This window comes from Hylobates moloch, unplaced genomic scaffold (genome assembly GCF_009828535.3).
Source record: "Hylobates moloch isolate HMO894 unplaced genomic scaffold, HMol_V3 SCAFFOLD_8, whole genome shotgun sequence".
Classification (NCBI taxonomy): Eukaryota; Metazoa; Chordata; class Mammalia; order Primates; family Hylobatidae; genus Hylobates; species Hylobates moloch.
Window position 1 is genome coordinate 38,272,199 of NW_026652283.1, and position 24,922 is coordinate 38,297,120.

The 24,922-nt window shown below is 46.8% G+C and overlaps 2 protein-coding genes across 6 annotated transcripts in view; both read right to left on the bottom strand.

The window, feature by feature from the left end:
- OSCP1 (organic solute carrier partner 1) overlaps nt 1–10,172 on the bottom strand; it is a 32,406-nt gene extending 22,234 nt beyond the window's left edge. For 2 of the 4 annotated variants that reach the window (XM_032160268.2, XM_058443193.1), the window contains exons 1-2: nt 9,974–10,172; nt 3,864–3,893 (exon numbers count right to left, since the gene is read on the bottom strand). In XM_032160268.2, the coding sequence (XP_032016159.1) occupies nt 3,864–3,893; nt 9,974–10,085 (142 nt within the window). In that variant the 5' untranslated portion in view covers nt 10,086–10,172. The remainder of the gene's footprint in view (nt 1–3,863; nt 3,894–9,973) is intronic. The other 2 variants (XM_032160269.2, XM_058443194.1) reach the window with 1 other exon arrangement.
- A 5,310-nt stretch (nt 10,173–15,482) lies between these two features.
- On the bottom strand, nt 15,483–23,560 carry MRPS15 (mitochondrial ribosomal protein S15). Of its 2 annotated transcripts, none has more exons than XM_032160270.2 (8): nt 23,322–23,560; nt 22,959–23,003; nt 21,243–21,318; nt 20,415–20,463; nt 19,843–19,927; nt 17,672–17,730; nt 15,900–16,091; nt 15,483–15,638 (listed from the first exon to the last, which is right to left on the bottom strand). In XM_032160270.2, the coding sequence occupies exons 1-8, from the start codon at nt 23,449–23,451 to the stop codon at nt 15,501–15,503; spliced, it is 774 nt and encodes a 257-aa protein (XP_032016161.1). In that variant the 5' UTR covers nt 23,452–23,560; the 3' UTR covers nt 15,483–15,500. The 2 variants fall into 2 exon arrangements, with proteins under 2 accessions (XP_032016161.1, XP_058299178.1); XM_058443195.1 differs by having other exon boundaries at nt 20,415–20,473; nt 21,241–21,318; nt 23,322–23,543.
- Nucleotides 23,561–24,922: the final 1,362 nt, after the last annotated feature.

Consider the following 24,922-nt stretch of genomic DNA (forward strand, 5'->3'; position numbering starts at 1 on the left):
TAGGTCTTCATTCATCTAGATATGTTGCACTACTGAATGAAATATCACTAGTTAAGGGCCAGGAAAACCCTCAAGTATGAGAAATAGGAAGAAATATGGTTGAACATAGATTATCCTTAATTAAACCAGTTATCCTGGCCTAAATGTGAGCATATGTGTGTGGATACTGAGAACATACACTTATAGAAATTCAAATTTGAAAGAAAACTGGGTTACTTAAAATAATTATACAAAATCACTTATTAAACATGAGTGGTTATTATTGAAATATAGAAATTCCTCCTTCTTTTGCTGAACACAAAGGACACTCCAGATGATTGCCTGTGGCCATGTCTCTTTAGAGCAGAGGCAAGGTAGAGCAGTGAAGTGATTATTTTAGGCACTCTCTACCTATAAGTAATTGACAGAAGTACCCGGAGGGCTCAGGCCAGCATTTTAAAGCATTTCAACACATTTTATGGGGGAAGGGGGAACTGAGGGCTGGTTGTACTTAAATCTTAAATGGAAGAGCTACAGAGAGAGGGGAGAGGGGATACATCCCCAACACACACACCCCCAGTGACACAAATGAACTGACTGTGGCTCCATACAGAAATGCTAAACTCACACTTGACCTTTAGATTTTACTCTAGACTTGATCCTATTACTCAGTAAGGGAGAACCAAATCCATTACCAACACAGGGTGTCCCTGACATCTGACAATTTCAAACCATCCCAGCTTGCCCTTGATGTGCCCTAACATTTCCCCACCGTGGACAGCTTGGAGAGACATAGAACTCTGTCAGGTTTGCCTCATGCCTGACCACTTCCCTTGGACTGAAACAAGAAAGAACCTGCAATAAACTGGGTTTTCTAACCTTTTTCTTACCATAGCCTACATAAAATGCAGCATTTGCAAGGAAAAAGGCACAGCTGAAAAGCCACACATAAGTCCTCAAAAGAGAGAATATGAAGAATTTTCCACAGGCTTACGTAAGCCAGGGAGGAGGAGTGCCAAAGAAGAATTCAAGTTAAAGCATCACATCAACTCTGGTTAGGTTAATGCTTACAAAGGGCTACTATTCACCTAGGTGCTGAGTCATTTCTCTGGGGTCTCTGAGCCCTTATTAGGAGCTAGGAAAATAGCTTAGACCCAGATAAATCAGTTCTGGACGAAAGAATACCCCAAGGTGATTGTTAGCTACTCGGGCAAAGTGAAAAGCAAAATGAAGTCTTTCCCCGTGGGAAGTGAAGAAGCTCTGGAGCACCACGGCTCCTGGCGCAAGACCCTGCAGACAGTTCACCTGCGGGGAAGAGGACGGCAGGGTCTGTCCTTGTGGGCAGAGCAGTGAGTACAAATGCCCCCAAAGAGGAAATGGCAGTTTAATGGTTAGGCCAGGACACTTAGGGCTCCCTCTTCTTGTTTCATTCTTTGGAAATAAGATGGAGGCACACGTTAATATGTTTCTGTCTTACAATTTGCTTCACTCAGCCCTTGGTTGAGGCAAACCTATTAGGTACCAGAAACTGAAATAAACACCACAGGCACAAAGAGGAAGGAGATGTTATACTGGCCCTAGAGAAGCAGCACATCATCTTTAAGTTAAACCTGAGAAATAGTTTTTTTAAAAAAATTTATTTTTTATTTTTTCCCTTCATCCTAACATCCCTGAAGAAATAATTTTAATCAGACCTGCCCATTAGTCTAAGTGTTGGTTTTTGGCATGCAAATGAGTTCTGCATAATTTTCACGAGGCCAGAAAATACTAGGAACCAGATTTCATCAGGAAGAGGCTAAGTGGGGGCCGGGCGCAGTGGCTCATGCCTGTAATCCCAGCACTTTGGGAGGCCGAGGTGGGTGGATCACCTGAGGCTGGGAGTTCAAGACCAGCCTGACCAACATGGAGAAACCCTATCTCTACTAAAAATATAAAATTAGCCGGGCGTGGTGGCTCATGCCTGTAATCCTAGCTACTCAGGAGGCTGAGGCAGGAGAATTGCTTGAACCTGGGAGGCGGAGGTTGTAGCGAGCTAGGATCGCTCCATTGCACTCCAGCCTGGGCAACAACAGCGAAACTCTGTCTCAAAAAACAACAACAACAAAAAAACAAAACAGGAAGAGGCTAAGGCAGGGGAGGGAAGGGATTTTTCATAGGAGTTTCAGAAAGTTGGTAATTGGGTTCTCAACATAGCAAGCTTCTAGTCTTGGGTTCAGATTATGAAGCCAGTTTCTGTTCATTATTTTTGAACACTTATGTTAAAATAAATTTCAATGATTCAATTATGTATATGAAAAGCTCTCAAAATCCACATTTCATACCTGAAATTCTGCCATGCATCAAGGGAGGGATGGGTCAAAAATTGCTCAAGGAGAAGTGTTAAAGGATGGTTGTGAAATGTAATAAAGTGTACCAAGTACTTCAATTGGGCTTTCTTTTGAGCCTGGTCGGATGAAATAATTATCTTGATGAAAGCAATCAAGTTTTTACCAATTACCTCTGCTCTAAATTGACTTGTTTATGGGAATATGAAATTTGGAGCCAAGAATTTAGAGAGAGGCTAGGAAACCCTCCTGAATAGTTACCATGTTTGAATCCTTTCTGTGTCCCAGGCACTGGGCTTAGAACTTTATATGCATTATCTCATTTAAACTCCAAGACAACTCTGAATTATTATCCTCATTCTTTTTCCTGCCAGACCACTTATTGTTTTATATTATCCTCATTCTATTAAGGAGGAAAACTGAATCGGAGAGTTTAAAGTCCAAGGTCACACAGCTGGTGATGGAGCTGAAATTAGAATTAAGTCTGTTTGATTTAATGCCTGTGCTTTTAAATATTATTATTATTATTTTTGAAGTGGAGTCTCGCTCTGTCGCCCAGGCTAGAGTGCAGTGGCATGATCTCGGCTCACTGCAACCTCTGCCTCCCAGGTTCAAGCGATTCTCCTGCCTCAGTCTCCCAAGTAGCTGGGATTATAAGTGCCCGCCACCATGCCCAGCTAGGTTTTGTATTTTTAGTAGAGACAGGGTTTCACCATGTTGGCCAGGCTGGCCTCGAACTCCTGACCTCAAGTGATCCTCCTGCCTCAGATTCCCAAAGTGCTGGGATTACAGGCATGAGCCACTGCACCTGGCCTCTTAAATATTATATAGGTTATCTTCTCAGCATAGTTGGTGTGGTGAGAGCATTTAAAATATTGAGGAGGATGGCTGATGATAGGCACACACCACACCCAAATGTCAAATGACAGGAGGTACCTGAGATTTATTTAAAGGCTGGGAAAGTCTAAGGTTTTATTCTGAGGAGTTGATAACTTTTTCAGGTTTCCTGCTTGCAGTAGGTAAGGGGAAAAACTGAAGCTTTCGCATGATGAGGCCACACTGCATGCATGATGTCATGCCTTCTGCCCACAGTCCTGGCAGCCATGCAGTTACATGCTTCAATTTTTCTCGGTTGCTCTGTGAGCTTAGGAGAATGGCTCAGGGAGGGTCACTCATGTTGAAGCACAATTCTTTGGTAACATGACACTTTAACAAAGTTGTTTTAAGGACTACCAAATAGGATGACATACCCCAAAGTATGGCTGTTGCCCCAGCTGTCCCAAGCAAAGCTTGGAACTGAGAAAAGGAGACAGATCCCTCAGGTACAGTGTGGCTTTTTGGTCAGAGTTTGCTTAGTTTTCATCTTACATGCTGTATTTATTCCTCTTAAGTAAAAGATTCAAATGTACAGCCAATATCTCAGCTAAAGACAAACTCATGCCTGTTTTCTTACTTTGACTTTGAAATGTTTCAAGTGAAACCCACTTTAAGCCCTGCTGATAAAGGCCTGAGTGAACCTGTGGATGCATATTGAACACATGCAGCCCAGAGATAGCATACCTCGTTTTCTGTCCACCTCTGTCCATTCATCTACATGAAGCATACAAAAAGAAAACACCAGTTCATGAAGCAAGAACATGATTTTCAAGGAGTCTTTAAACATACCAATTCCAATGATCTTATCTATGAAACTTTACTTTTCACGTTGGCATTTAATGTCTAATGTGAGCATACTGCCTTCTATCTGAAACCTTTAAAAGGATGATGGATAAACAACATATTTCAAAAAAGCTCAGGAAATGCTATGTCTTACAGAGACTGGCCTAAGAAGAGAGTAAACTGAGGAGGATTAGCTATCCTGTGGTTCATCTTGAAAGGCCCGAGAAGCCCCGCTCTCTAATGCTACAAGAATACATATCATTCAGTAGTAGGCTTTTAAAGATGCTAGCCTCCATGAGCAACAGGCAGAGGAAAGAGTTTCTTTGTGTACAATCTGAGTTTTCTTTCTTTTTTTTTTTTTATTAATGTAAGATTTCCCTTTCTAGAGGACAGATGGAACTGCTCAAATTAGAAAACTTGAAATGTGAATTAAAAGGAAAATGTCAGCATTTGTTTCTGTTTTACTTTTTATATATATAGATGCATCATTTCCATGTAAAAAGAAGGGAATAATGATGGGACCACTATGAAGAAAGCTTCTGAGGACAAAGGCAGTTGGGGAGATCCCAAGAGGAGACCAAATAAGGAAAAATGCAGTTAGCTAGAGAAATCGGTGAGAATCAAGACTCTATGGGTTGAAACCTGGCTCTACTTACTGGCTATATAAACTTCAAGCAACTTGTTTAACCTCAGTTTTATTTATAAAATAGGGATCATAATAGCACCTACCTCACAGGCCTATTGTGGGGATAAAGCATAACACACACCAAATGCTTAGCTGGCTTCCCTTCGAGTTCTGTTTCCTCTACTGAGGGACATTAGACACCACCCATAAAGGATGGAAGATGACTTTTTTCCTTTCCTTAACTTTTGGTGGAGATTTCAATCTAGAAGAACCACCCCTAGATAAAAAAGTTCTATACACATCTGTATTTTAAAAACATTTTGGCCATGCACAGTGGCTTATGCCTGTAATCCCAGAACTTTGGGAGGCCAAGGTGGGCGGATCACCTGAGGTCAGGAGTTCGAGACCAGCCTGGCCAACATAGTGAAACCTCATCTCTGCAAAAAATACAAAAATTAGCCGGGTTCGGTGGTGCACACCTATAGTCCCAGCTACTTGGGAGGCTGAAGCAGGAGGATTGCTTGAACCCAGGAGGTGAAGGTTGCAGTGAGTGGAGATTGTGCCACTGTACTCCAGCCTCGGCGACAGAGCAACACTCTGTCTCAAAAAACAAAAACAAACAAAAAACCCAAAACCATTTTGTAATTAATAGTTTCTTTTGGAAACATTTGCCACTAGATTGTGGTACTAGGGGTGATTCCTGAAGTTATAATCAAAGTATACACATGGCTTCAATACATAATACCAACGGCTCCCAAGAGAGCAGTCTGAAAGCATGCCCAGCGCCGTGTCCTAACTGGCTGCAAAGGGTTTCCATTGCAAGATCACACTTCTCTGGGAAAAATTCACCATCTTCCCTCACCAAGAGTCATGGGCTTTTGAAAAGAAAATATTGGGAGAGCAGCACCAAGAGTTTGGCAGATATTTTTTTGTTTTTGGCACAATGTCCACATCTATCTTTCTGTGGCATTTATTTTTTATTTGTTTATTTTGAGAGGGAGACTTGCTTTGTCGCCCAGGCTGGAATGCAGTGGCGCGATCTCAGCTCACTGCAACCTCTGCCTCCCTGGTTCAAGCGATTCTCCTGCCTCAGCCTCCTGAGTCGCTGGGATTACAGGTGCCCGCCACCACGACCCGGTAATTTTTGTATTTTTTGTAGAGATGGGTTTTCACCATGTTGGCCAGGCTGGTCTCGAACTCCTGACCTCAGGTGATCCACCCACCTCGGGGTCCCAAAATGCTGGGAATACAGGCGTGAGCCACCGCGCCCGGCCCCTGCAGCATTTATTTAACTGGTGGTCTAGTGTGATAGACCTGTGGGAATTCAAGGAGGTGGAGTTTTAATCCCCTTGCAGGTGTGTTTGGGGAATAGTGGTGCTGCAAGGGGGTCATCTCTGAAGGACAGTGACTCTCGCTGATAAAATGGAACTGGCAGATGCTCCCGAAGGCAGGCAGGCTGAATGCCAGCAGGGGTCTCTGTAATGCTGTGTGCTCCCCCACTCCTTTCCTCCTGAGAATCCAGGGAAGAGAAACACCCTCTTTTTCTATTATTTCTCCAAATTACTTATTTGTGACAACTCCACTTTAGTTCTATTTTGAGTGGGGGGCAGGCCCAAGGCTATTCAGAGCTAGTCGTTAAACTGGAACTAGAAAAATAAAACCAGAGTCTCACTGCCCTTTGGTTGCTCGTGCTACACTGTGATTGGCATGTCTTGGAAAAATCACTTTGTGGCCGCATGCCTCATTTCCTCTCCTGTAAAATGAGGAATGTAAGCAAAATATAATAAGGTCTTATTTATAAATATTTTTAAGAGGCAAAGGTAGCTTTTATTATTCTTGCCATTGCTTAAAACAGGAGACGACATTCAATATGCAACACTCGATAGTTGCCCCATAGAGAGAGCACTTCCTTTCTGTTGAATGCTAAACTAGAGGCTGCGTTGTGGGTGAAGCTGCAACATCTGCCTTGGCCTTGTGGGAACAGGGATGGCTTCCAGGAGACCAATTAGTCGTATAAGATAATGAAAACATCTAGAAGAAATATGATTTCCACTCAAAGCTTTGAAGAGGACTAGTTTACCAAGTCTAGTGTTTTATAGGCTCCTATGTACAGGGATCTGTTACAGGGGCTCCTGCTCCTGCAGCCACACCAACTTTAAATGGTGGAATAGGTGGAAGACATGAGCGTTTCTCAGCCCTTTGAATCCTGTGCTCTCTACCCTCTTTTCTCACTCTATCTTCTACAAATCTCCAACAGCCAACTACCTTGTCATTTCTTTGATAAAATCAGTGGGTATATTGGATATATATTTTTCAAACTCCTCCCTCTCCTCCTGACCTACCAACCCCCACAAAGATTCTGATATAGTCCCCAAAGTATGGCAGCAGAGTATAGTGGTTAAGGGGACATTGGCTGAGTATGAGCTTTGGAGCCTGATGCCTTGGGCTCAAATGCTTTACCTTTCCTCTTACCAGCCATGTAACTCTGGGCAAATTAGTCTTAGTGTCTCCATCTGTAAAATGGGGATAGTAATATTACCTATGTGTTACAATAGTTGGGAGGATTCAGGTGTTTAACAGGAGCCCTTGGTACAAAGTAAGTGCTTGATTTTTCATTGTTTTATTGTTGATTGCTGTCACTAGAATCAGTTACTGGAGTGGACTGATCAATAGCCCTACCTCCAGTGAATGTCCAGAAGGGCTGCATCAGGCTCCATACGGTATCTCACATAGTGTTTGACACTCAGTCAAAATCTGTGGAATGAATGAGTGTGCGAATGTAAATTACTAAAGATGGCTGAAACTCCCTAAAACCATATTTAGCAAAACTAGAATAAAGGCTATAACTCCTAAAGGTAAAGCTGTCCCCTAGTATTCCAAGGGCCTTGCCCAGACCTCCTCTTGAAAGATACCTATTACTCATTGTGTTAAACATAATAAATACATTATTTCATTCAATCCTTACAACTTTGCTTTAAGGTATATATATTATTACCATTTTATGGAGAAACAGGTTTATAGAGGTTACATCCGAAGGTCATGCAATTAGTTAAACGGTAAAGCTGGAATTGGGACCCAGACTCCAGAGAGTAGGTTCTTAATTGCTAATTTACACTATCTTCCAAGATGCAGACTACCTACCAGTGTGAGGACTCCAGCATGTCACCTCATTGGTGCCACTAGCCTGAATGAAATCAGATCACACAGGCACCAAGGAAAACAGAACCCTCTCAAAGGAAAAATGACAATGCTATATAAAACTGCCAATTTAGATAAGCAGTTCAAAAAACATTTTTTGATCACTAATTTATTCTGGTCTAGGAATTATGCTAGGTGCTGGAGTACAAAGATGAATAAGACAATCAAGCGGGAGATAGACATATACACAGACCATTTCAGTATAGTATGGCCAGTGATAAGGTAGCGAGGAGCAGGCATGGGGTGCTATGGGAGCACAGGGTGCTATGAGAGCATGCACAGGCCCTTTCTGCATATGGGGAGGATTCCTGAAGGAGATGATTCTTAAGCCGAATAATGCAGGATCGAAGGGGAAGAATGTAGGATGGGAATTACTAGCACAGAAATACGAACAAACATGGTTTAAGCGGAGATCTATGAGCAGTTTGGTATTATTGGGAAACAGGAGGCAGGCAGTGGTGGAAGAAGGGACTGCAGAGGAAGACAGAGATCAGATCAGGAAGGGCTCTGAAATGGCCTATGCAAGGACTTGGTCTTAACCCAGACGGCAGTGGAAAGCTGACAAAGGGTTTTAGGCAGGGGCAAGTATGGACAGATACGCGTTTTAGAAAGCTCACTGGCGGCAATGTGCAGAATGAATGGAGCGGGTATGTTATAGGGAGTTATTTTTAGCTCTCTATGCATGGACTTGCACTCAGTCACACACACACAATAGTTAATATCTGAATATGTATGCTTAGCATCTGAATATGTATGTTGAACATCAATTGAGCATACAAAGCTTAATGGAGAGAATGTTTTAATTGGCGGCCATGTCAATTGCCTTTTCAACTTTTCCTCCTCTACTTTGAAATATAATATTTCCTTCATACTTAATCCTACGAAATTTGGTATAAGCAAGTTGTTTGCCGAGAAGGAAGGAAAAGAGGAAAAGGAACAGAGTGGCAGAATGTTCTGAGTTGTCATTTTTCTGGGGATTAGTGTGGTGTCCATGGGAGCCAGATTTTGCATTTTCGAAGCTCTCATATAATTATTTTCACAATTGTATTCCCCTCCAACACTTGTGAGGAGATTTATAACTTTCTTATTTTTTCATATTTATCTATATTATTTTAGAACACCAAATTTCTAGAAATACTTCTGAGATGAGTAAGACCAGTCTCCAACTTATGTGGGAAGATACTACCATAAAGGAATGAAGAATCAGAACCTGGGCTGGACGTGGTGGCTCACGGCTGTAATCCCAGCACTTTGGGACTCCGAGGGGGGCAGATCATTTGAGTCCAGGAATTCAAGACCAGCCTGGGAAACACGGTGAAACCCCATCTCTTTTTTTTTTTTGAGACGGAGTCTCGCTCTGTCACCCAAGCTGGAGTGCAGTGGCGCAATCTCGGCTCACTGCAAGCTCCGCCTCCCGGGTTCACGCCATTCTCCTGCCTCAGCCTCTCCAAGTAGCTGGGACTACAGGCGCCCGCCACCACGCCCGGCTAATTTTTTGTATTTTTAGTAGAGACGGGGTTTCACCGTGGTCTCGATCTCCTGACCTCGTGATCCGCCCGCCTCGGCCTCCCAAAGTGCTGGGATTACAAGCGTGAGCCACCGCGCCCGGCCTGAAACCCCATCTCTACTAAAAATACAAAAATTAGCTGGGCGTGGTGGTGCATGCCTGTAATCCCAGCTACTTGGGAGGCTGAGGCATGAGAATCGCTGGAACCCAGGAGGCAGAGGTTGCAGTGAGCCGAGATCGTGCCACACACTCCAGCCTGGGCGACAGAGCGAGACTCCGTCTCAAAAAAAAAGAATCAGAACCTGTTCCTTGGGGATAAAGAGGATGCTTGGACTAGCAAGGGGTATGATACTAGATGGTGGGCAGCTGGGACTCCTACATTTGAAAGGGACTGATTGACAAGAGAGACTGGGAAAGCACCTCTCCCATTTGAAGAGATGGGGAAATTAGGAAGATCAGGCACCCTAGTGTCCATTGGGAGTATTAAGTTCCTCTGCTGTGAAAAGAGCTTTTGGGGGATTTGACTCCCGAGGGGCTCCAAATGGATGTGGCTTGTAAGAAAGGTCCCTGGTTATAAGAGTGAAGTGTGTAGGGGTGCGGGTCTGGCTGTGGGTGTTAGGGCGATGATGAGAGGGCCAGGCTACTGGCTGCGGGTCTGGCTGAGCGGGCCGGGGGCCTCACCTTTGCGGGCCTTGTCTCCCGGGATGTTCTGGGCCCGCAGCCGTTGGTCCAGGATGTAAAGCATCTCCCCGCCCAAGTTCAAGAAGAGCAGCGGTAGCGTCCGCACCGACATAGTGCTGGAAACGAGCTGGACTGGTGAAGAGCCCCGGGGTTCGGTAGCCAGCGGCCTGGAGGCCAGGCCGCAGCGTCCCAATAGTCTGGTTGCTGGGGCAACGCCGCGACGAGAAAAGAGAGCCAATCAGAAGGCGGTTTGGTGGGAGGTGCCCTGAGGACGGGAGCTAATTGGTCTGGGTGGTGAACCGTCCCGGGGGGATTGGTCCGTGCCAGATGCCGGCACGGCGTTGGCCGCGGCTGGGGAGCTGTGCTTCTGAGACTAGGTCTCACTCGGAAGGGCGAGGGCCGGGCCAGGGCTGGAGATGATGGTCTCGACACAGCCAGCCCGGCGCTCGGGACTCCGGCAGCTGGCGCGGGGCCTCAGGTTCCTATAAGAGGAAAGCCCAGGCAGAACGGCATTAGAGCAGGCTCGGGTCAGACGGACCTGGGTTGGAATCACGGCTCGTGATTTCTTGCTGTGTGACTTCGGGCAGGGTTTCCTCTTAGGTAACATGGAGCTGGCACTCACATCACAGGGCGGCTGAGAGGAATCAGTGAGATCATGGAAAGGCCCCGAAAGCACTCAACAAAAATGGTAACTGACTTTTCTTTTAGACGGGGGAAGGATCAGAAGTCCTGAGTCGTTTGCATCGCCTCCCAAAAGTTTACTTGAAGTGAAGCCCCTCCTGGTTTCATACTCCATGAAGCAAACCAGTCCCGTCCGTCCCCATGTGTCCAGCTCCCAGAGGATGCGCGCTGGGGGCTCTGGGAAGTTCCCTCGACGCTGTTCTGAAGGCCTCCCAACCATTTCTTTTTTTTTCTTTTCTTTCCTTTTTTCTCTTTTCTTTCTTTTAGACGGATTTTGCCCTTGTCGCCCAGGCTGGAGTGCAGTGGTGCGATCTCGGCTCATTGCAACTTTCGCCTTCAGGGTTCAAGCGATTCTCCTGCCTCAGCCTCCCGAGTATCTGGGATTACAGGCGCCCGCCACCATGCCCAGCTTATTTTTGTATTTTTTAGTAGAGACGGGGTTTCACCATGTTGGCCAGGCTGGTCTGGAACTCCTGATCTCAGGTGATCTGCCCGCCTGGGCCTCCCAAACTGCTGAAATTACAGGCGTGAGCTCTCACGCCCGGCCCCAACCATTTCTCTTTGAGGGCAGCGACTCCCTTCTTCACCTCCATCTTAAGCTCATGATTACTTTTTGCCATCTGCTGTATGTTTTTACTCTGATGAACAACCATTTCTGTAAATTTCAGTACTTCCAAAACCTAATTACCTTTCCCTCCAGCTACTCAAACTTGAAACTTGGGCCTTGGCTTCCAAATCTGTTTCCCTGGGTCTTTATCAGTTATCATATTATGCTTTTTCCTCCAATACCTTTCTTACATTCATCCCTTCATTTGTTTTTCTGTCTGCATTGCTATGTTCCTCTGTATCACTGTTCTTTTCTCTCTTCTACCCTGCACTGGCTGCTAAGCTAAATGTCAGAAGACATCACTTTTTTTTTTTTTGAGACGGAGTTTCACTATTGTCGCCCAGGCTGGTGTGCAATAGCACCATCTCGGCTCACTGCAACCTCCGCCTCCTGGTTTCAAGCGATTCTTCTGCCTCAGCCTCCTGAGTAAGCTGGGATTACAGGCGTGGGCCAGGGCACCATGCCTAGCTAATTTTGTATTTTTAGTAGAGATGGGGTTTCACCATGTTGGCCAGGCTGGTCTCGAACTCCTGACCTCAGGTGATCTGCCCACCTCGGCCTCCCAAAGTGTTGGGATTACAGGCGTGAGCCACTGCACCCGGCCAACATCACTTTCAAAATGACACATCCCTTCAGTGGTTTCCTACTCTTTGCCAGATCACAGTCTAGATGCCTTGGCATGGCATTCCAGGCTCTCCACACGCTCCAACTACCTTTTTTTTTTTTTTTTTTAAAGAGATGGAGGTCTTTGTTGCCCAAGGTTGGAATGCGGTGGCACCCTGGTGGCTCACTGCGGCCTAGAACTCCTGGCCTCAAGTGATTCTCCCACCTCAGACTCCTTAGTTGTTGGGATTTCAGGCGAGAGCCACCATACCCGGCCAACTCCCTTTTTGGAGCCATCTCCTGCACCTGGCCACCTCCTCTCCCCCAGTCCAGTTGAACTCATCAGCAGGCTGCCTTTTCCTCATAACCACACCACTGGAAAGTCTTGCCCTGCCGTAACTGAGCTCAAGTCCTTCCCATATTAACATTCTCCTTCCATCTCATATCCCTGCTAGTCTGTTTTCCTTCCTTTCCTTCCCAGTGAAGTGTTTTGAACCAGTTGACGACACTCACAACTGGAACTTCCTTAACATCCTCACTCCCCATCTCATTGCAACTGGTATTATGTTCCCCGAACCCCACTGAAACTGCTTCACCATGAATACTTTTTGGTCCTTCCCTTAACTGATATCTCAGCATCAGGACTATACAGTATCCCATTGCTGGCAGCCCAGGGCTTTGTTTAATTTGCTTATTTTGCCTGCTCTGTGCTCTGTTTTAAAAGGGAATACAGGCCAGGCGCAGTGGCTCACGCCTGTAATCCCTACACTTTGGGAGGCCAAGGCCGGCGGATCACTTGAGGTCAGGAGTTCAAGACAGGAGTTCAACACCAGCCTGGCCAACATGGTGAAACCCCGTCTCTACTTCACTGGGTGTGGTGGCCTACACCTGTAATCCCAGCTACTGCGGAGCTGAGGCAGGAGAATCACTTGAACCTGGGATGGGGAGGTTGCAGTGAGCCAAGATCGCACCACTGCACTCCAGCCTGGGGGACAGAGCAAAAACTGTCTCAAAAAACTTAAAATAAATAAATGAAAGGGAATACAACTAGGATAGGAATGTGATAAACACCTTAGCATCATTACTTCATGTTAGGCCTTCATGCATTTTTGTTACCTGCCTTGCTCCTAAAAGCATTTTAGTTTGCTATAGTGTAGACTCTTCCCTTAGCTTCTCAGACCTTTCTCTTGGTCCCTAAGCAGCGTGGTATAGTGAACAGGACATAGGCTCTGGAGTCAAGACAGATCCAGCTTTGAATCCTAGACCTTTCTCTTCCCAGCTATATGAATTTGGACAAGTTACCTAACCTCTCTGAGTCTCAGTTCTCTCATGACTCTCTCATCTCTCATGGCTAAAATGAGGATAATTAGCCAATGTGCAGAGTAAAGGTGGCTGTGAGTATTAGATAATGTGCCTAAGGCAGCAGTTAAAACAATGCCTTTTGACCGGATGCAATTGCTCGCGCCTGTAATCCCAGCACTCTGGGAAACCAAGGCATTTGGGAGGCCAAGGATTGCTTGAGGCCAAGAGTTTGGGTAACCTGGGCAACGTAGTGAGACCCTCTCTACAAAAAATAAAAAAATTAGCTAAGCGCAGTGGCTTACACCTATAGTCCTAGCTACTTAGGAGGCAGAGGCAAGAGGATTGCTTGAGCCCAAGAATTTGAAGTTAGTGAACTATGAGCAGGCTACTGCACTCCAGTTGGGGCAACAGAGCAAGATCCTGTCTCTAAAAAACAACCAGCCAAACCAACCAACCAATGAAAAACACACAAATGCCTTTGCAGTAGGGCCTGATCCATTAAAATGTGTTCCTTTTTCTTTCCTTCCCCTTGGCTAGCCCCCTTAACTGTTAGCACCTGGCCCTCTGACACACTACCTCCAAGTAGCCGTGGCCACTTGGAAGTCCTGGCTCATTAAAGGCCTTCCCTACAATTCCTGGAAGTGATATCTGAATAGTGGATCTTCAGTTCTGAGCCTCTCATTTCTGCTTCTGCAGACACCCAGGCTCTGTTCTACCCCTACTTCACCTTCTCCTCCAGCTCAGCTGCTCCTTCTGACTTAGGTTAAGCTCTCAGGGATCATCCTTCCCATCCAGACATGGCCCTTTTTTCTTATACACTCCATCCCTGGGCAGTTTCACTTATACCCATGGGTTCAATCACCCAACAACTCGCAAACCTCTCTAGTCTAGACCTCTCTACTGAGTCTTAGATCTAAACTTCCAACTGTTCTTTGGATAGCACTTTAACACACCTTTCTCCCTTTTTGGCTTTCCTCAGTGGCTTCCCTTCCCAGAGTGAAGTCCAACGTATTTCTCCAGTGTTATGGGCTGAATGTGTCCCTGACCAAATTCATATGTTGAAGCCCTAACTCCAATGTTACAGTATTTAGAGATGGGGCTTCTCAGAGTTAACTAGGGTTAGATAAGGTCATGAGTATGGCCCTCAAAATGGGATCAGTGGCCTTGTAAGAGAGTGAGCTCTCCCCACTGCATGGACCAAGGGAAAGGCCATGTAATGACATTGAGAAGGTGGCTTTTCCAAGCTAGGAAGAGTCCTCACCTGAAATTGAATTGGCTGGTACTCTGATCTTGGAATACCCGGCCTCTGGAACTGTGAAAAAACAAACTCACAATAAAAATCCTGTGAAGTCATCTAATCTGTGGTATTTTCTTATGGCAGGCTGACACCCAGAAAGCTCTACATCACCTGGTATTTGCCTACCCCTCTGACCTTATGTCTTCTTACTATTCTTTGTTCTGTTTCAGACACATTGTCTTCCTTGGGTTCTTCAAACATACCAAGCATGCTTAGGCTTCAAAGTGTTGGCACTTCACTTGGTGTAAATGGATGGGCTTTATGGGGAAGGGGGATCCATAACTCCCTAGAATTTATCAGCAATGCTTTGCATATGCTTCCTGGGGATAGGACTTGTAGTTTTGATCAGATTCTCTATGTGAACACCAATATCCCCCAGCCCCAGTACACTGCTCTGATCTCTCCTCCTCCCATCTACTATCCACACAGCTGTTGCTTAACTATCTAAAACACAGACCGTTAATTGCCATCACTCCTTCAGTTTTAAAACTTGAACTGTCTCCCCACTCCCTAGTGGACAGTGTACAATCTTCTCAGCCTAGCATATAAAGCTTCTCACACCTCGGCTTCAGCTTACCTTTCAAGCTTTATTTCTCATTCTCCCTGTTCTCTGAATACAGGATGCCTCCCTAGATTTCCTTGCCTTTGTACTTGCAATTCCTTCTGCCCAAGAGGCCTTCCCTTCCTGTCTCTATATAGTGAATTCCTACTCATCCTTTAGGACCCAGTCCAGAAGGCAGCTCCTACAGCAGTTCTTCCCACCCAGCCGGCCACACTTCCACTGTGCTGTCACGTGCTCTGTCTTGCCTCCACTGACACACATATCACGTGGACGACAGGTACTTGTTTGTATGAGTGTGTGGGAGGCGTGTCATGAGTGTGTGTCCTCTGGTGGGTGAGGCAGGGACTTTGCCTCAGAAAACTCTGGGATCTCAGAGCTGAATGAAAAAATAAATGCCTCCTCCTCCTCAGGCCAAAAAGAGCCCCATCATCTCTCCTATCATTCTTCCAGACGGAAAGAAATGATTGAACAGAATTTATTGGCTGCCTTTGAGTGTCTCTGGTCCGGCTTTGGCAGGGCTGTCTGGGTTCCTCCGCTTTGCTTGTTTTTGGGCTGCTACTGCAGCCTTTAAGGCTCTTCTTCGCTTCTTCAGCTTTTGAGTCTCCTGGAAAACCTGGGGGTGAAAAGGGGCAGAAAAAGACCTTGTAATCCTGTGCAAAACTTCAGATTTGGAAAAAGTGGAGTGGGAACTATCTCCCCCAGATGGTAACCCCAGCCTTTCTCCATGGGGTTGGTGGCCTGTGACCTCCCTGGATCCATTCCAGGGCCTGGGGCCAGTTCCATGCCTCTAACAGAAACAGATGATCCCTCCCTTCTGCTTCCTCCATCCCAGTCCCTGAGTGGGGCCAAGCAAAGCAGCAATTCTGACTTGTACCCGAATGCACAGAGCCTTCTTGGTCACGAATCGGCGGTGGGCTCTTCGGTAATACAGAGGGGGGAAGGTGTACTCAATCCCCAGCTCCCTGCATATCTTCTCAAAGACATCATAGTTGGTGTTACGGAGGTTTTTGAGCATCTTTTTCCTCTGGTCAATGCTCATCAGCAGATAGCGTTTGTGGGCTTTGTCCTGTAAGAGATTCTCATTACTTTTAGTATTATATAAGTGTTACTGTTGTTCACAGTAACAAACAATGGTCATTTTATCATTTCACTGAAATTTCTCAGTAATCTTATGCAAATATTAATGCAATTCTGAGGGAGGTATTATCACTGTTATTCCCATTTTACAGATGAGAAAACAAAGGTTTAAAGATGTTATCTGATTCACAAAAGGTCTTTAGAACTGTGAGTGCTGAGATAGGGTCTTGAATCTCTATCTATTGGTCTGATTTCAAACCTCATGCTCTTTCTCCTACATTACCCACTCAGACTCTCCATAGCTTAGCAAATTGTCAGCTGGGGTAGAGAGAAGGGAAGGCCTTGTGCTCTTCCTGGAAATGCCTACCCACAGCTGGCTGCTGCCCTGTGAAGGACCTCTGCAGTAGAGCTGCTGTTCCACACCTCAGATAAGCAAAACTGTGATCTTTAAGAAGCAGGCTCCAGGGAACACTGAGGTGCCAGGCATGGTGCTGGACCAGTCTGTATTCACAATCATGTGTTTATTAAAAATAACAGCATTTGCCTAATTGCAGCAGCTCTGTGCCAGACACTGTGCTGAGATATGGTATAATGGTTAAGAATATGGCTGGCCACGGTGGCTCACACCTGTAATCTCAGCACTTTGGGAGGCCGAGGCGGGGAGATCACGAGGTCAGGAGATCGGGACCATCTTGGCTAACACGGTGAAACCCTGTCTCTACTAAAAATACAAAAAATTAGCCGGGTGTGGTGGCACGCGCCTGTAGTCCCAGCTACTCAGGAGGCTGAGGCAGGAGAGTTGCCTGAACCTGGGAGGCAGAGCCTGCAGTGAGCTGAGATCGCACCTCTGCACTCAAGCCTGGGTGACAGAGCAAGGCTCCGTCTCAAAAAAAAAAAAAAAGTATATGGGTCTCGGAGCAAGACTGCCTTGTTTCAAGGTCTCAGCACATCACTTCCCAGTGGTATGCTTTAAGGAATAACTTAATCATTCCATGACTAGATTATTCCTCATTAAGATGGGAAAGAAAGATAGTCATGAGAGTCAAATAAGAAGATGCATGTGAAGTACTTAGCACAGGGCCTAAAGACTTTATATGCATCACATTGGCTGTTGTTATTATTTCACATAATCCTTGCAATCCTGTGAGCAAGTATTCGTATGATCTCCATCTTATTGAAAACAGAACTGAGGCTGAGACCTGTACTTCCCTAATATCACACAGCTAGTTAAGTGGAAGTGGCAGAGCTTGGATTTGAACCCAGGGCAATCTGACTCCATTCATGCATTCAACAAATATTTACTGAGCACTCAGCATGTGCCAGACACAGTGATCGTGCTCTAAATTTTGTGTTCTTAACCCCTGCTGACACTCAGCATGGCCTCGTAAGGCTCCAAGTCCTCTGGAGGCAGGAGGGAAGCATTTTTCCCACGGGAGCTGAAGGGCGGGCACTCTGGTGCTACAGCCCAATGGCTTCTAAGACTCCTTCTCTGGACCCAGAGCCCTTCCCCTCCAGACCCCTTTCCCCCAGGCTGCTGCTGTTTAACTGTGAATGACGCCCAGAGTTTACCTTTCGATGTTTCTCCAAGTGTTCTTCGTAACTGCGGATCTTGACGGACAAGGCAATAACTGAAACCACAAACCACAGAGGATGAGAGTTGGGCACAAAGGAAGGAAGGGCCCAGGCCTGGTTTACGTTTCAAGAACTCAAGGAATAACAATCACCAATGCTCTGTACAGCTCTGTAAATCCCAAATCACTCTGAATTTCAAGATTTCAGAGGCTTGTCTTAGACATTACCTTTCCTTTAAAAAGCAAAATCCAACGAAGGGACATCCCTTAATATTATAAAGATATCATCCAAAAATCATAGCAAATAGCATTCTTTTTTTTGAGATGGAGTCTCGCTCTGTTGCTCAGGCTGGAGTGCAGTGGTGCAATCTCGGCTCACTGCAACCTCTGCCTCCCAGGTTCAGGCGATTCTCTTGCCTCAGCCTCCAGAGCAGCTGGGATTACAGGCGCCTGCCACCACACATGGCTAATTTTTCTATTTTTAGTAGAGACAGGGTTTCACCATGTTGGCCAGGCTGGTCTCAAACTCCTGACCTCAAGTGATCCACCTGCCTCGGCCTCCCAAAGTGGTGTGAGCCACTGTGCCTGGCCGCAAATAGCATTCTTAATGGTAAGACTAGCCATTCAATTCAGGAATTAAGACTAGGATACAGTGCTATCATGGTTAACAATTCAACATTGTACTAATCCAAGCCAATGCAGTAAAGTATTTTGGCACAAATAAGATTCTAAAACTGTCATGGGTCTACTCCTTGCCTCTCCCCTTCCTGCTGCCACCTTTATCTCCATGCTTTGACTAATGAATTTTCAGAATTATCAGCTCCCACTTGTCTATCAAGAACCCAGGATATCCTTCATTCAGGCATCCTCTTAATTTACCCCCTGTACTGCAAAGATGGGGGCAAAAGCAGAAGCTGGCCCCAAAGAGAGGCTGTCATGACAGCAGGCCCTTCCCAGTACATATTGAGTTCTGGGAGCACTGGAGAAAGTAAAGTGGGAACCCTGACCCCGACCACATGGCTCCATCACAGCAACTTAGGTGTAGAGTGGAACAACACAGAAAGATGGGCCTTGGTTCCTGAGGGGTTCTCTAGAGCAGACACTATGCTAGAAGCAACTGGCATTCAGAAAACTGAGTAATAATGGAAAGGCAGAAGTGACATCTGTGGGCTGGGCGTGGTGGCTCATGCCTGTAATTCCAGCACTTTGGGAGGCTGAGGCAGGTGAATTGCTTGAGCTCAGGAGTTCGAGATCAGCCTGGGCAATATGACGAAATCCTGTCTCTACCAAAAACACAAAAATTAGCTTGACATGGTTGTGCATGCCTTTGGTCCCAGCTACTTGGGAGCCTGAGGTAGAATTGCTGGAGCCCCAGAAGTTGCGCTGTAGTGAGCCATGATCACGCCCGCCACTGCATTCCAGCCTGAGTGACAGAGTGAGATCCGGTTTCAAAAAAAAAAAAAGAATCAAAACTTGTGCTTCAAGAGGACCCCAGTGACCACCTTGCCAGTCCAGGCCATTTGCTCCTGCCAACCTGGGGATTTCAGTAGTGATAATGCAGAAACAGGTGAGGAAAGATAAGCAGGCCTTTTGCGGCCGAGCTGGTCCCTAGCCCACGGCTTTAGAAGGGCAAGGGAAGCTGAAACTCATCTTTTCAAAAGGGGCTAGTAGAGACGGGGTTTCACCGTGTTAGCCAGGATGGTCTTGATCTCCTGACCTCATGATCCGCCTGCTTGGCCTCCCAAAGTGCTGGGATTACAGGCGTGAGCCACCGCGCCTGGCCTAGTCTTACTATTATCATCACACATTGTGAGCTTTAGTTTCCAAGGTGTGTTTACATCCCCTAGGTGCCTCTCACAATGCTGCCATGAGGTGGGTAACATTACCTCTGCTCTGCTCTCCCTTATTCCCCCATTTCCAGATGAGGAAGCAGGGGCTCCAAGAGAGGGCTGGTGACTTACCCAAGCTCACACAGTGGTACAAGGTCCAACTGGGCGTTGACTCCAGCATCAGAGCTTGGGATACAGGGTCCAATTTTCATTGCCCTAGGTCCTTCATGTCTCTCCCTTTCCCAAGCCCATGTGCATGTGCTTGTAGACAAGAGCCCTAGATCAGGTCCCAGCTAGCAGGCTTCCCTACACCCCCACTCCCCAAGGGTCCCCGACCAACTTCGAGCCTCCAGGGATCTGGTGTCCTCCGGGTTTGCAACAATCTTCTTCATCAACTGTTCTTGCTTGATTTTTAGCTTCTCCTTCTGTTGAAGACAGAGACAGAGAAAATCTGTGGAGTCTGCCATCCTCTAAGAACTAGCCCTCCTCCCCCCAAGGGCCCTGGCTATAGTTATAGCAACTAGGGCCATAAGGCTCAGGGCCTGACTTCACTCTGCTCACTGTGGCCTTGACCAACCACATGGTTATCCACATCCAGGTGAGCCCAAAGCCAAAGCCACTGACAGAGGAAATGACTTGTTGCATGAATGTCCCCAAAGCTTGCTCATTCATTTATGCTCATTCATTCATTCACTGAGCACCTGTTTGTCAGGTGCTAGGGGTATGGTAGGGGAACAAAAGTGTACCTGCCCTGAAGATGCTCTGTCTAGGGATATTGACAAATGGAGGCAGAATGACAGTGGGCTAAGTGCTGTGACTGGAGAAGCATGAGATGCGGGGTGCTAACCAGGGTAGAAGGGAGACCCAGAGGAGAAGACTGCAGGAGGCTGAGGCTTGGCAGAGGCTGCTCACCTTGTTGGCCATTTCCAAAGACAAGAGTCTTTTCACGACATCATCAACCCTGTGGATAAACCATAGCAATGAGACAGACATGGGGGGAGAAGAGGAGAGGAAAGCAATGCTAGTTTCATTTTAGTTTGAAAAGCAAAGATGATTGAAAAATTCCTTCGGTAGCAAATGAATCTCCCTGGAGGTGGGGAGCCATTTCCCAGGGATTAAAAGTCAGTGTGGATCTGGCTTGCTGGGCTGAAAACTATCGAAACTGGGGCTGTCAGCTCAACTGTTCCGGTCTCATCACAGGGAGGGCAAGGAGAGGATTTCCATTTTAGCTACAACATGGTTCAATCTGTTTTGAGACATTTCAAGTTAAATTGCACAGTGGGAGGGACTGACCAGCTCCCATCACACTGCACAGGAGCTGAGCAGAGGGCCTCTGGCTTTGGTGTCAGTCCTCCCTGGATTCAAACTCTAGCTCTGCCCTTTAGAACTGTATGACACTGGGCAGCTTGAAAATCTATAAAATGGGGACATACAGCTTTTGTGAGGAACAAGAGATGAGAGATTTCTACAAAGACCTGTGAAGTATGTTAGCTCCTTGGAATCTAGCGGTACAGGGTGTTCATCTAGAGTACAAAAAAACCCCCAAGTAGCCGAGCTCCATGAGTGCCATCTGCCTTGCTGACCACCCGCCCTCACCACACCTGGACACCTGGGCCCCTGCCTCCTTCTAGATCAAGCTTCAGCTACAGCAAGCCAAGTCTCAAAGCCACTGTCTTTCCCCACTCCCCGACAATCCTCCCAGGGCCCCCTGCCTCCTCTACTAGGTTTCTTCCTGCTTACTTCTCAATTCCAGGGACATTCTGGTAGTCTTTGAGCAGCGTAGAAGGAGGTGGGTCATCATCCTGCCTAGGCTGGGCTGTCAAGTAAATACGGGGATAGAAAACACCCAGAGTCAACTCTCGCTGCCCACCCTCCCAGACCTGGCTCTTCTCACCCACTCTCCAACTCCAGAAGGGACATCCAGGCTCTCAAGCAAAGCACTGGATATCTCTGGGCTCAGTTTCTCCTTTGCAAACTCTGTGGGCACCTGCTTTGATATTTCATGCTGGGAGTAGGTGGCTTTTCCCAAGACCCTACACTGTGCCTGCACCTTTCACACACCTATCTGGCTCTACAGTTCTCAGATCCTCCACTAGGATGGGTCCTCCTGTGGACAGGACAGAGTTTGACTCCCTTGGAATCCACCATAGTCTGGCCCATGGCTCAGCCTAGACTAGGCACTCAACAAACACTTGCTGGCTGACTGCGTGTATGAATTAAGGGGGTTGAGGAAAGGCAGCTAGCTGTACGATGCCTGAAATGTAAGCACCAAGTAGAGATCACAGGAAAACCTCAGTCTTGGTGTGTGCACCCCTGCTATCCCTTGGAGATGAGTAAGAGGCATAGGGTAGATGGACTTATCCTCTCCAGTCAGACCATGCTATGCAAATAACATTAATGGGCCTCTTCTGTCTGTAACAGCTCAAGTTGGTTCTGATAGGGAGGCAGAAAAGAATTATATTAAAAATATATCAATAGCAATAAATTCTACTTTTTTATTTTTTGTAGAGACTGGGTCTTGCTATGTTGCCCAGGCTGGTCTTGAACTCCTGGCCTCAAGTGATCCTCCAGCCTTGGCCTCCCAAAATGTTGGGGCCATGCCCAGCCAATAATTTCTTTCTTTTTTTTTTTTTTGAGATGGAGTCTCGCTCTGTCACCCAGGCTGGAGTGCAGTGGCACAATCGGCTCACTGCAACCTCCACCTCCCAGGTTCAAGTGATTCTCCTGCCTCGGCCTCCTGAGTAGCTGGGATTACAGGCGCGCACTACCACACCTGGCTAATTTTTTTTGTATTTTTAGTAGAGACGAGGTTTCACCATGTTGGCCAGGCTGCTCTCGAACTCCTGAACTCAAGTGATCCGCCCACCTTGGCCTCCCAAAGTGTTGGGACTACAGGCGTAAGCCACCGTGTCCGGCCCCAGATAATAAATTCTAATATATACTGTTAATACATTTAATTGAGCACAGTGTTAAGGATGCTTTTCATGTATTATCGCTGAATCCTAACAATCCTTGCAAATGGATACTTTCACACTCATTTTAGAAATAAGAATCAGAGAGAGGAAGTACCTCGCCCCATATCACTTACCTAATAAGAAGGATCTTAACTACTACGCATACTGAGCTGCAATAGGAAATTACATCCTGCATCTCAGAAGCGCAGACACAAAGTGCCATACTCTAGGTAGGCCTGGGTGGTGCCAGCCATGCACTCCCTCTGGCAAGCTCATTTTCACTCATTCACCTGGAAAGCTCCTGCTCCCGCCCTTCACACCCCTCTGTCCCCATACAGGCTGCAGGCCTAGGGCTTTGTGTAAGGTGGACATGGGGTCTTTTGCTCAGGACCTCTGGCTCACCTCATCTAGTGGCTCTCACTCGCCACATCGGTCCCCTTACCCACCCCAGCCTTTCGGGAGGTCTCTCTTCCTCCCCAAGTCCCACCTTAGGAACTCCTACCTGGTTTCCCGATGACATATCCGCGCGCGGCCTGGAGGAGGAGACCTAACGCAGAAAAGAGAGGGCTGAGGCCCATCTCCTTAAATAGTCCACCCTCAGTTCCTTTCTGTGCCCCTCGCATTGCCCGTCGGCCACGGTCTATGCGCTTCTGAACCTAACCGCTGCCCCATTTCTTCCCTACCCCTTGTCTCTCACATCTTGTTTCACCTCTTGCGCAACCACCGCCCTTTCCCCCTTATCCTGACGGCTGTACATCTCCCCTACTCCTGTGCTTCCTTCTCCCCTACTCCTGTGCTTCCTTATTCCCTATCTCCGCCGAACGCTGTTTCCCGACGCCCGCCGTCCCATTTCTCAGCTCCTCACTTCGAGGCTGCAGGCCCCACTGGTTGAAAGGAAACCTGGCGCTCCCACCGCCCCGCAGCCCGGGTACTAGGGCCTGGGTAACTGCCTGGGTCCGAATCAAACTCAGCGTCTTCCACGCGACCCTCAGCATGGTGACCTCTAACCCCCGCGGGGCCCGCGCCGCGGCCGCCGTTCCCTTTGCGGCACGGACCGGGTTACATGGGCGCCGCCATGCTGGCCCAGGATCGACCAATCGAGGCAGTTGCAATACCGGAGCAGACGAAGACCGAGAGAATGGATTAGGTGGCGGGACTCTGATGACGCAACGCACGGGGCGGAGCTCAGAGACCGTGTTCCCGCTGCGCGTGATCGGGCCGTGGAGGTTGTGTGCCCACGTTTAGCAGCGTGCTGAGGTGCTGTATAAATTCTAAAATGCCACTTTTTGGAGGACATGCGTTCCGTCCTTAATCTCATTCCTGGCCCTCGGGCCAGGGTTATTTTGGGAGTTCCATGGCGCTTGCGGTAGCCTTCTACCCCCAACCCAATCTCCTCTCCACCCCACCTCACCCTTCCCTTAGTCAAGGATGGGACCGTGTAAGAACTACTACTGGGTTTCAGCCGTGTCTCTGGCAGCCTCGTAGCCTGGAGACTAAAGTCGCTGAGTTTGGAATCGCCCAGTCCTGGTCTGGAATCCTAACCCAGCCATTTACTCCACGTGTGGTCTTGTGGGCAAGTCACTTAACCTTTGTGGGCCCTGTAGGGATAGTAATAACAATATCTCTCTTTTAGGTTGTTGAGAGGATTAACTGAGGCAGTTGTATGGAGACCACCTGGTATATAGTGAGCATTTAGTAAATCTTAATGGTGATGTTATTTGTGAAATGAGTGGTGTAAGGGTGAATACAAATTAGAAGTAAGAAAAAGAAAATTTAATTTTCCCTGGTGCAAAAAGGGAAAAGACTCCTTCCCCTCACTTTTCTGAGAGCATTTACTTTAGAAAACTTGTAATTGTGAATACTTTCTCTACTGTTTTGCGATGAATGTAAATCTTCTTAAAAGGTAAATAAACCTCTTGCCAGTTTTACAACCCCGGAATGTTTTTCTCCAGGACCTGGGAGCCAACCCTTTGAAATGTAATAATTAAGGAGGATAGCGCTGTCTCTCAGTTCCTGTGGGAGGGTAGGAGCCTAACTTCAGTTGGTGCCTAGCTCTTAGTTGCAACCTACCCCCTGTTATAAAGATAGGGGAAATCGATTTTTCCTTTGGATAAAGGCAATTAGCAGACACAGGTGGCTTCCCACTTACCAGGTAAATTTAGGGTGAGGTGCCGCCAAGTCCTCTTGCTTGAGGACCAGTTATTGTTTATCTTGAGAAAATGGATACAATAAGTTGTATTCACTTGGCTACATAAAAGGTTAAGATTTTTTTCTCTTTGCAGTCTCTTTAGTGGATCACCAGTGTATCACATTCTGGTTTAATGCTTATTCAATAATAACACTGTTTTCTTTCTTTTCTACCCTTGTGAAGAGGTTTTCTGCGTTGGCAGGGGATTTTGTCTTTAATTTTATTTCCCCAACAGGGGTTAGTTTTTTCCAAAGTCTCTTCACCGTGTCCCACCGCAC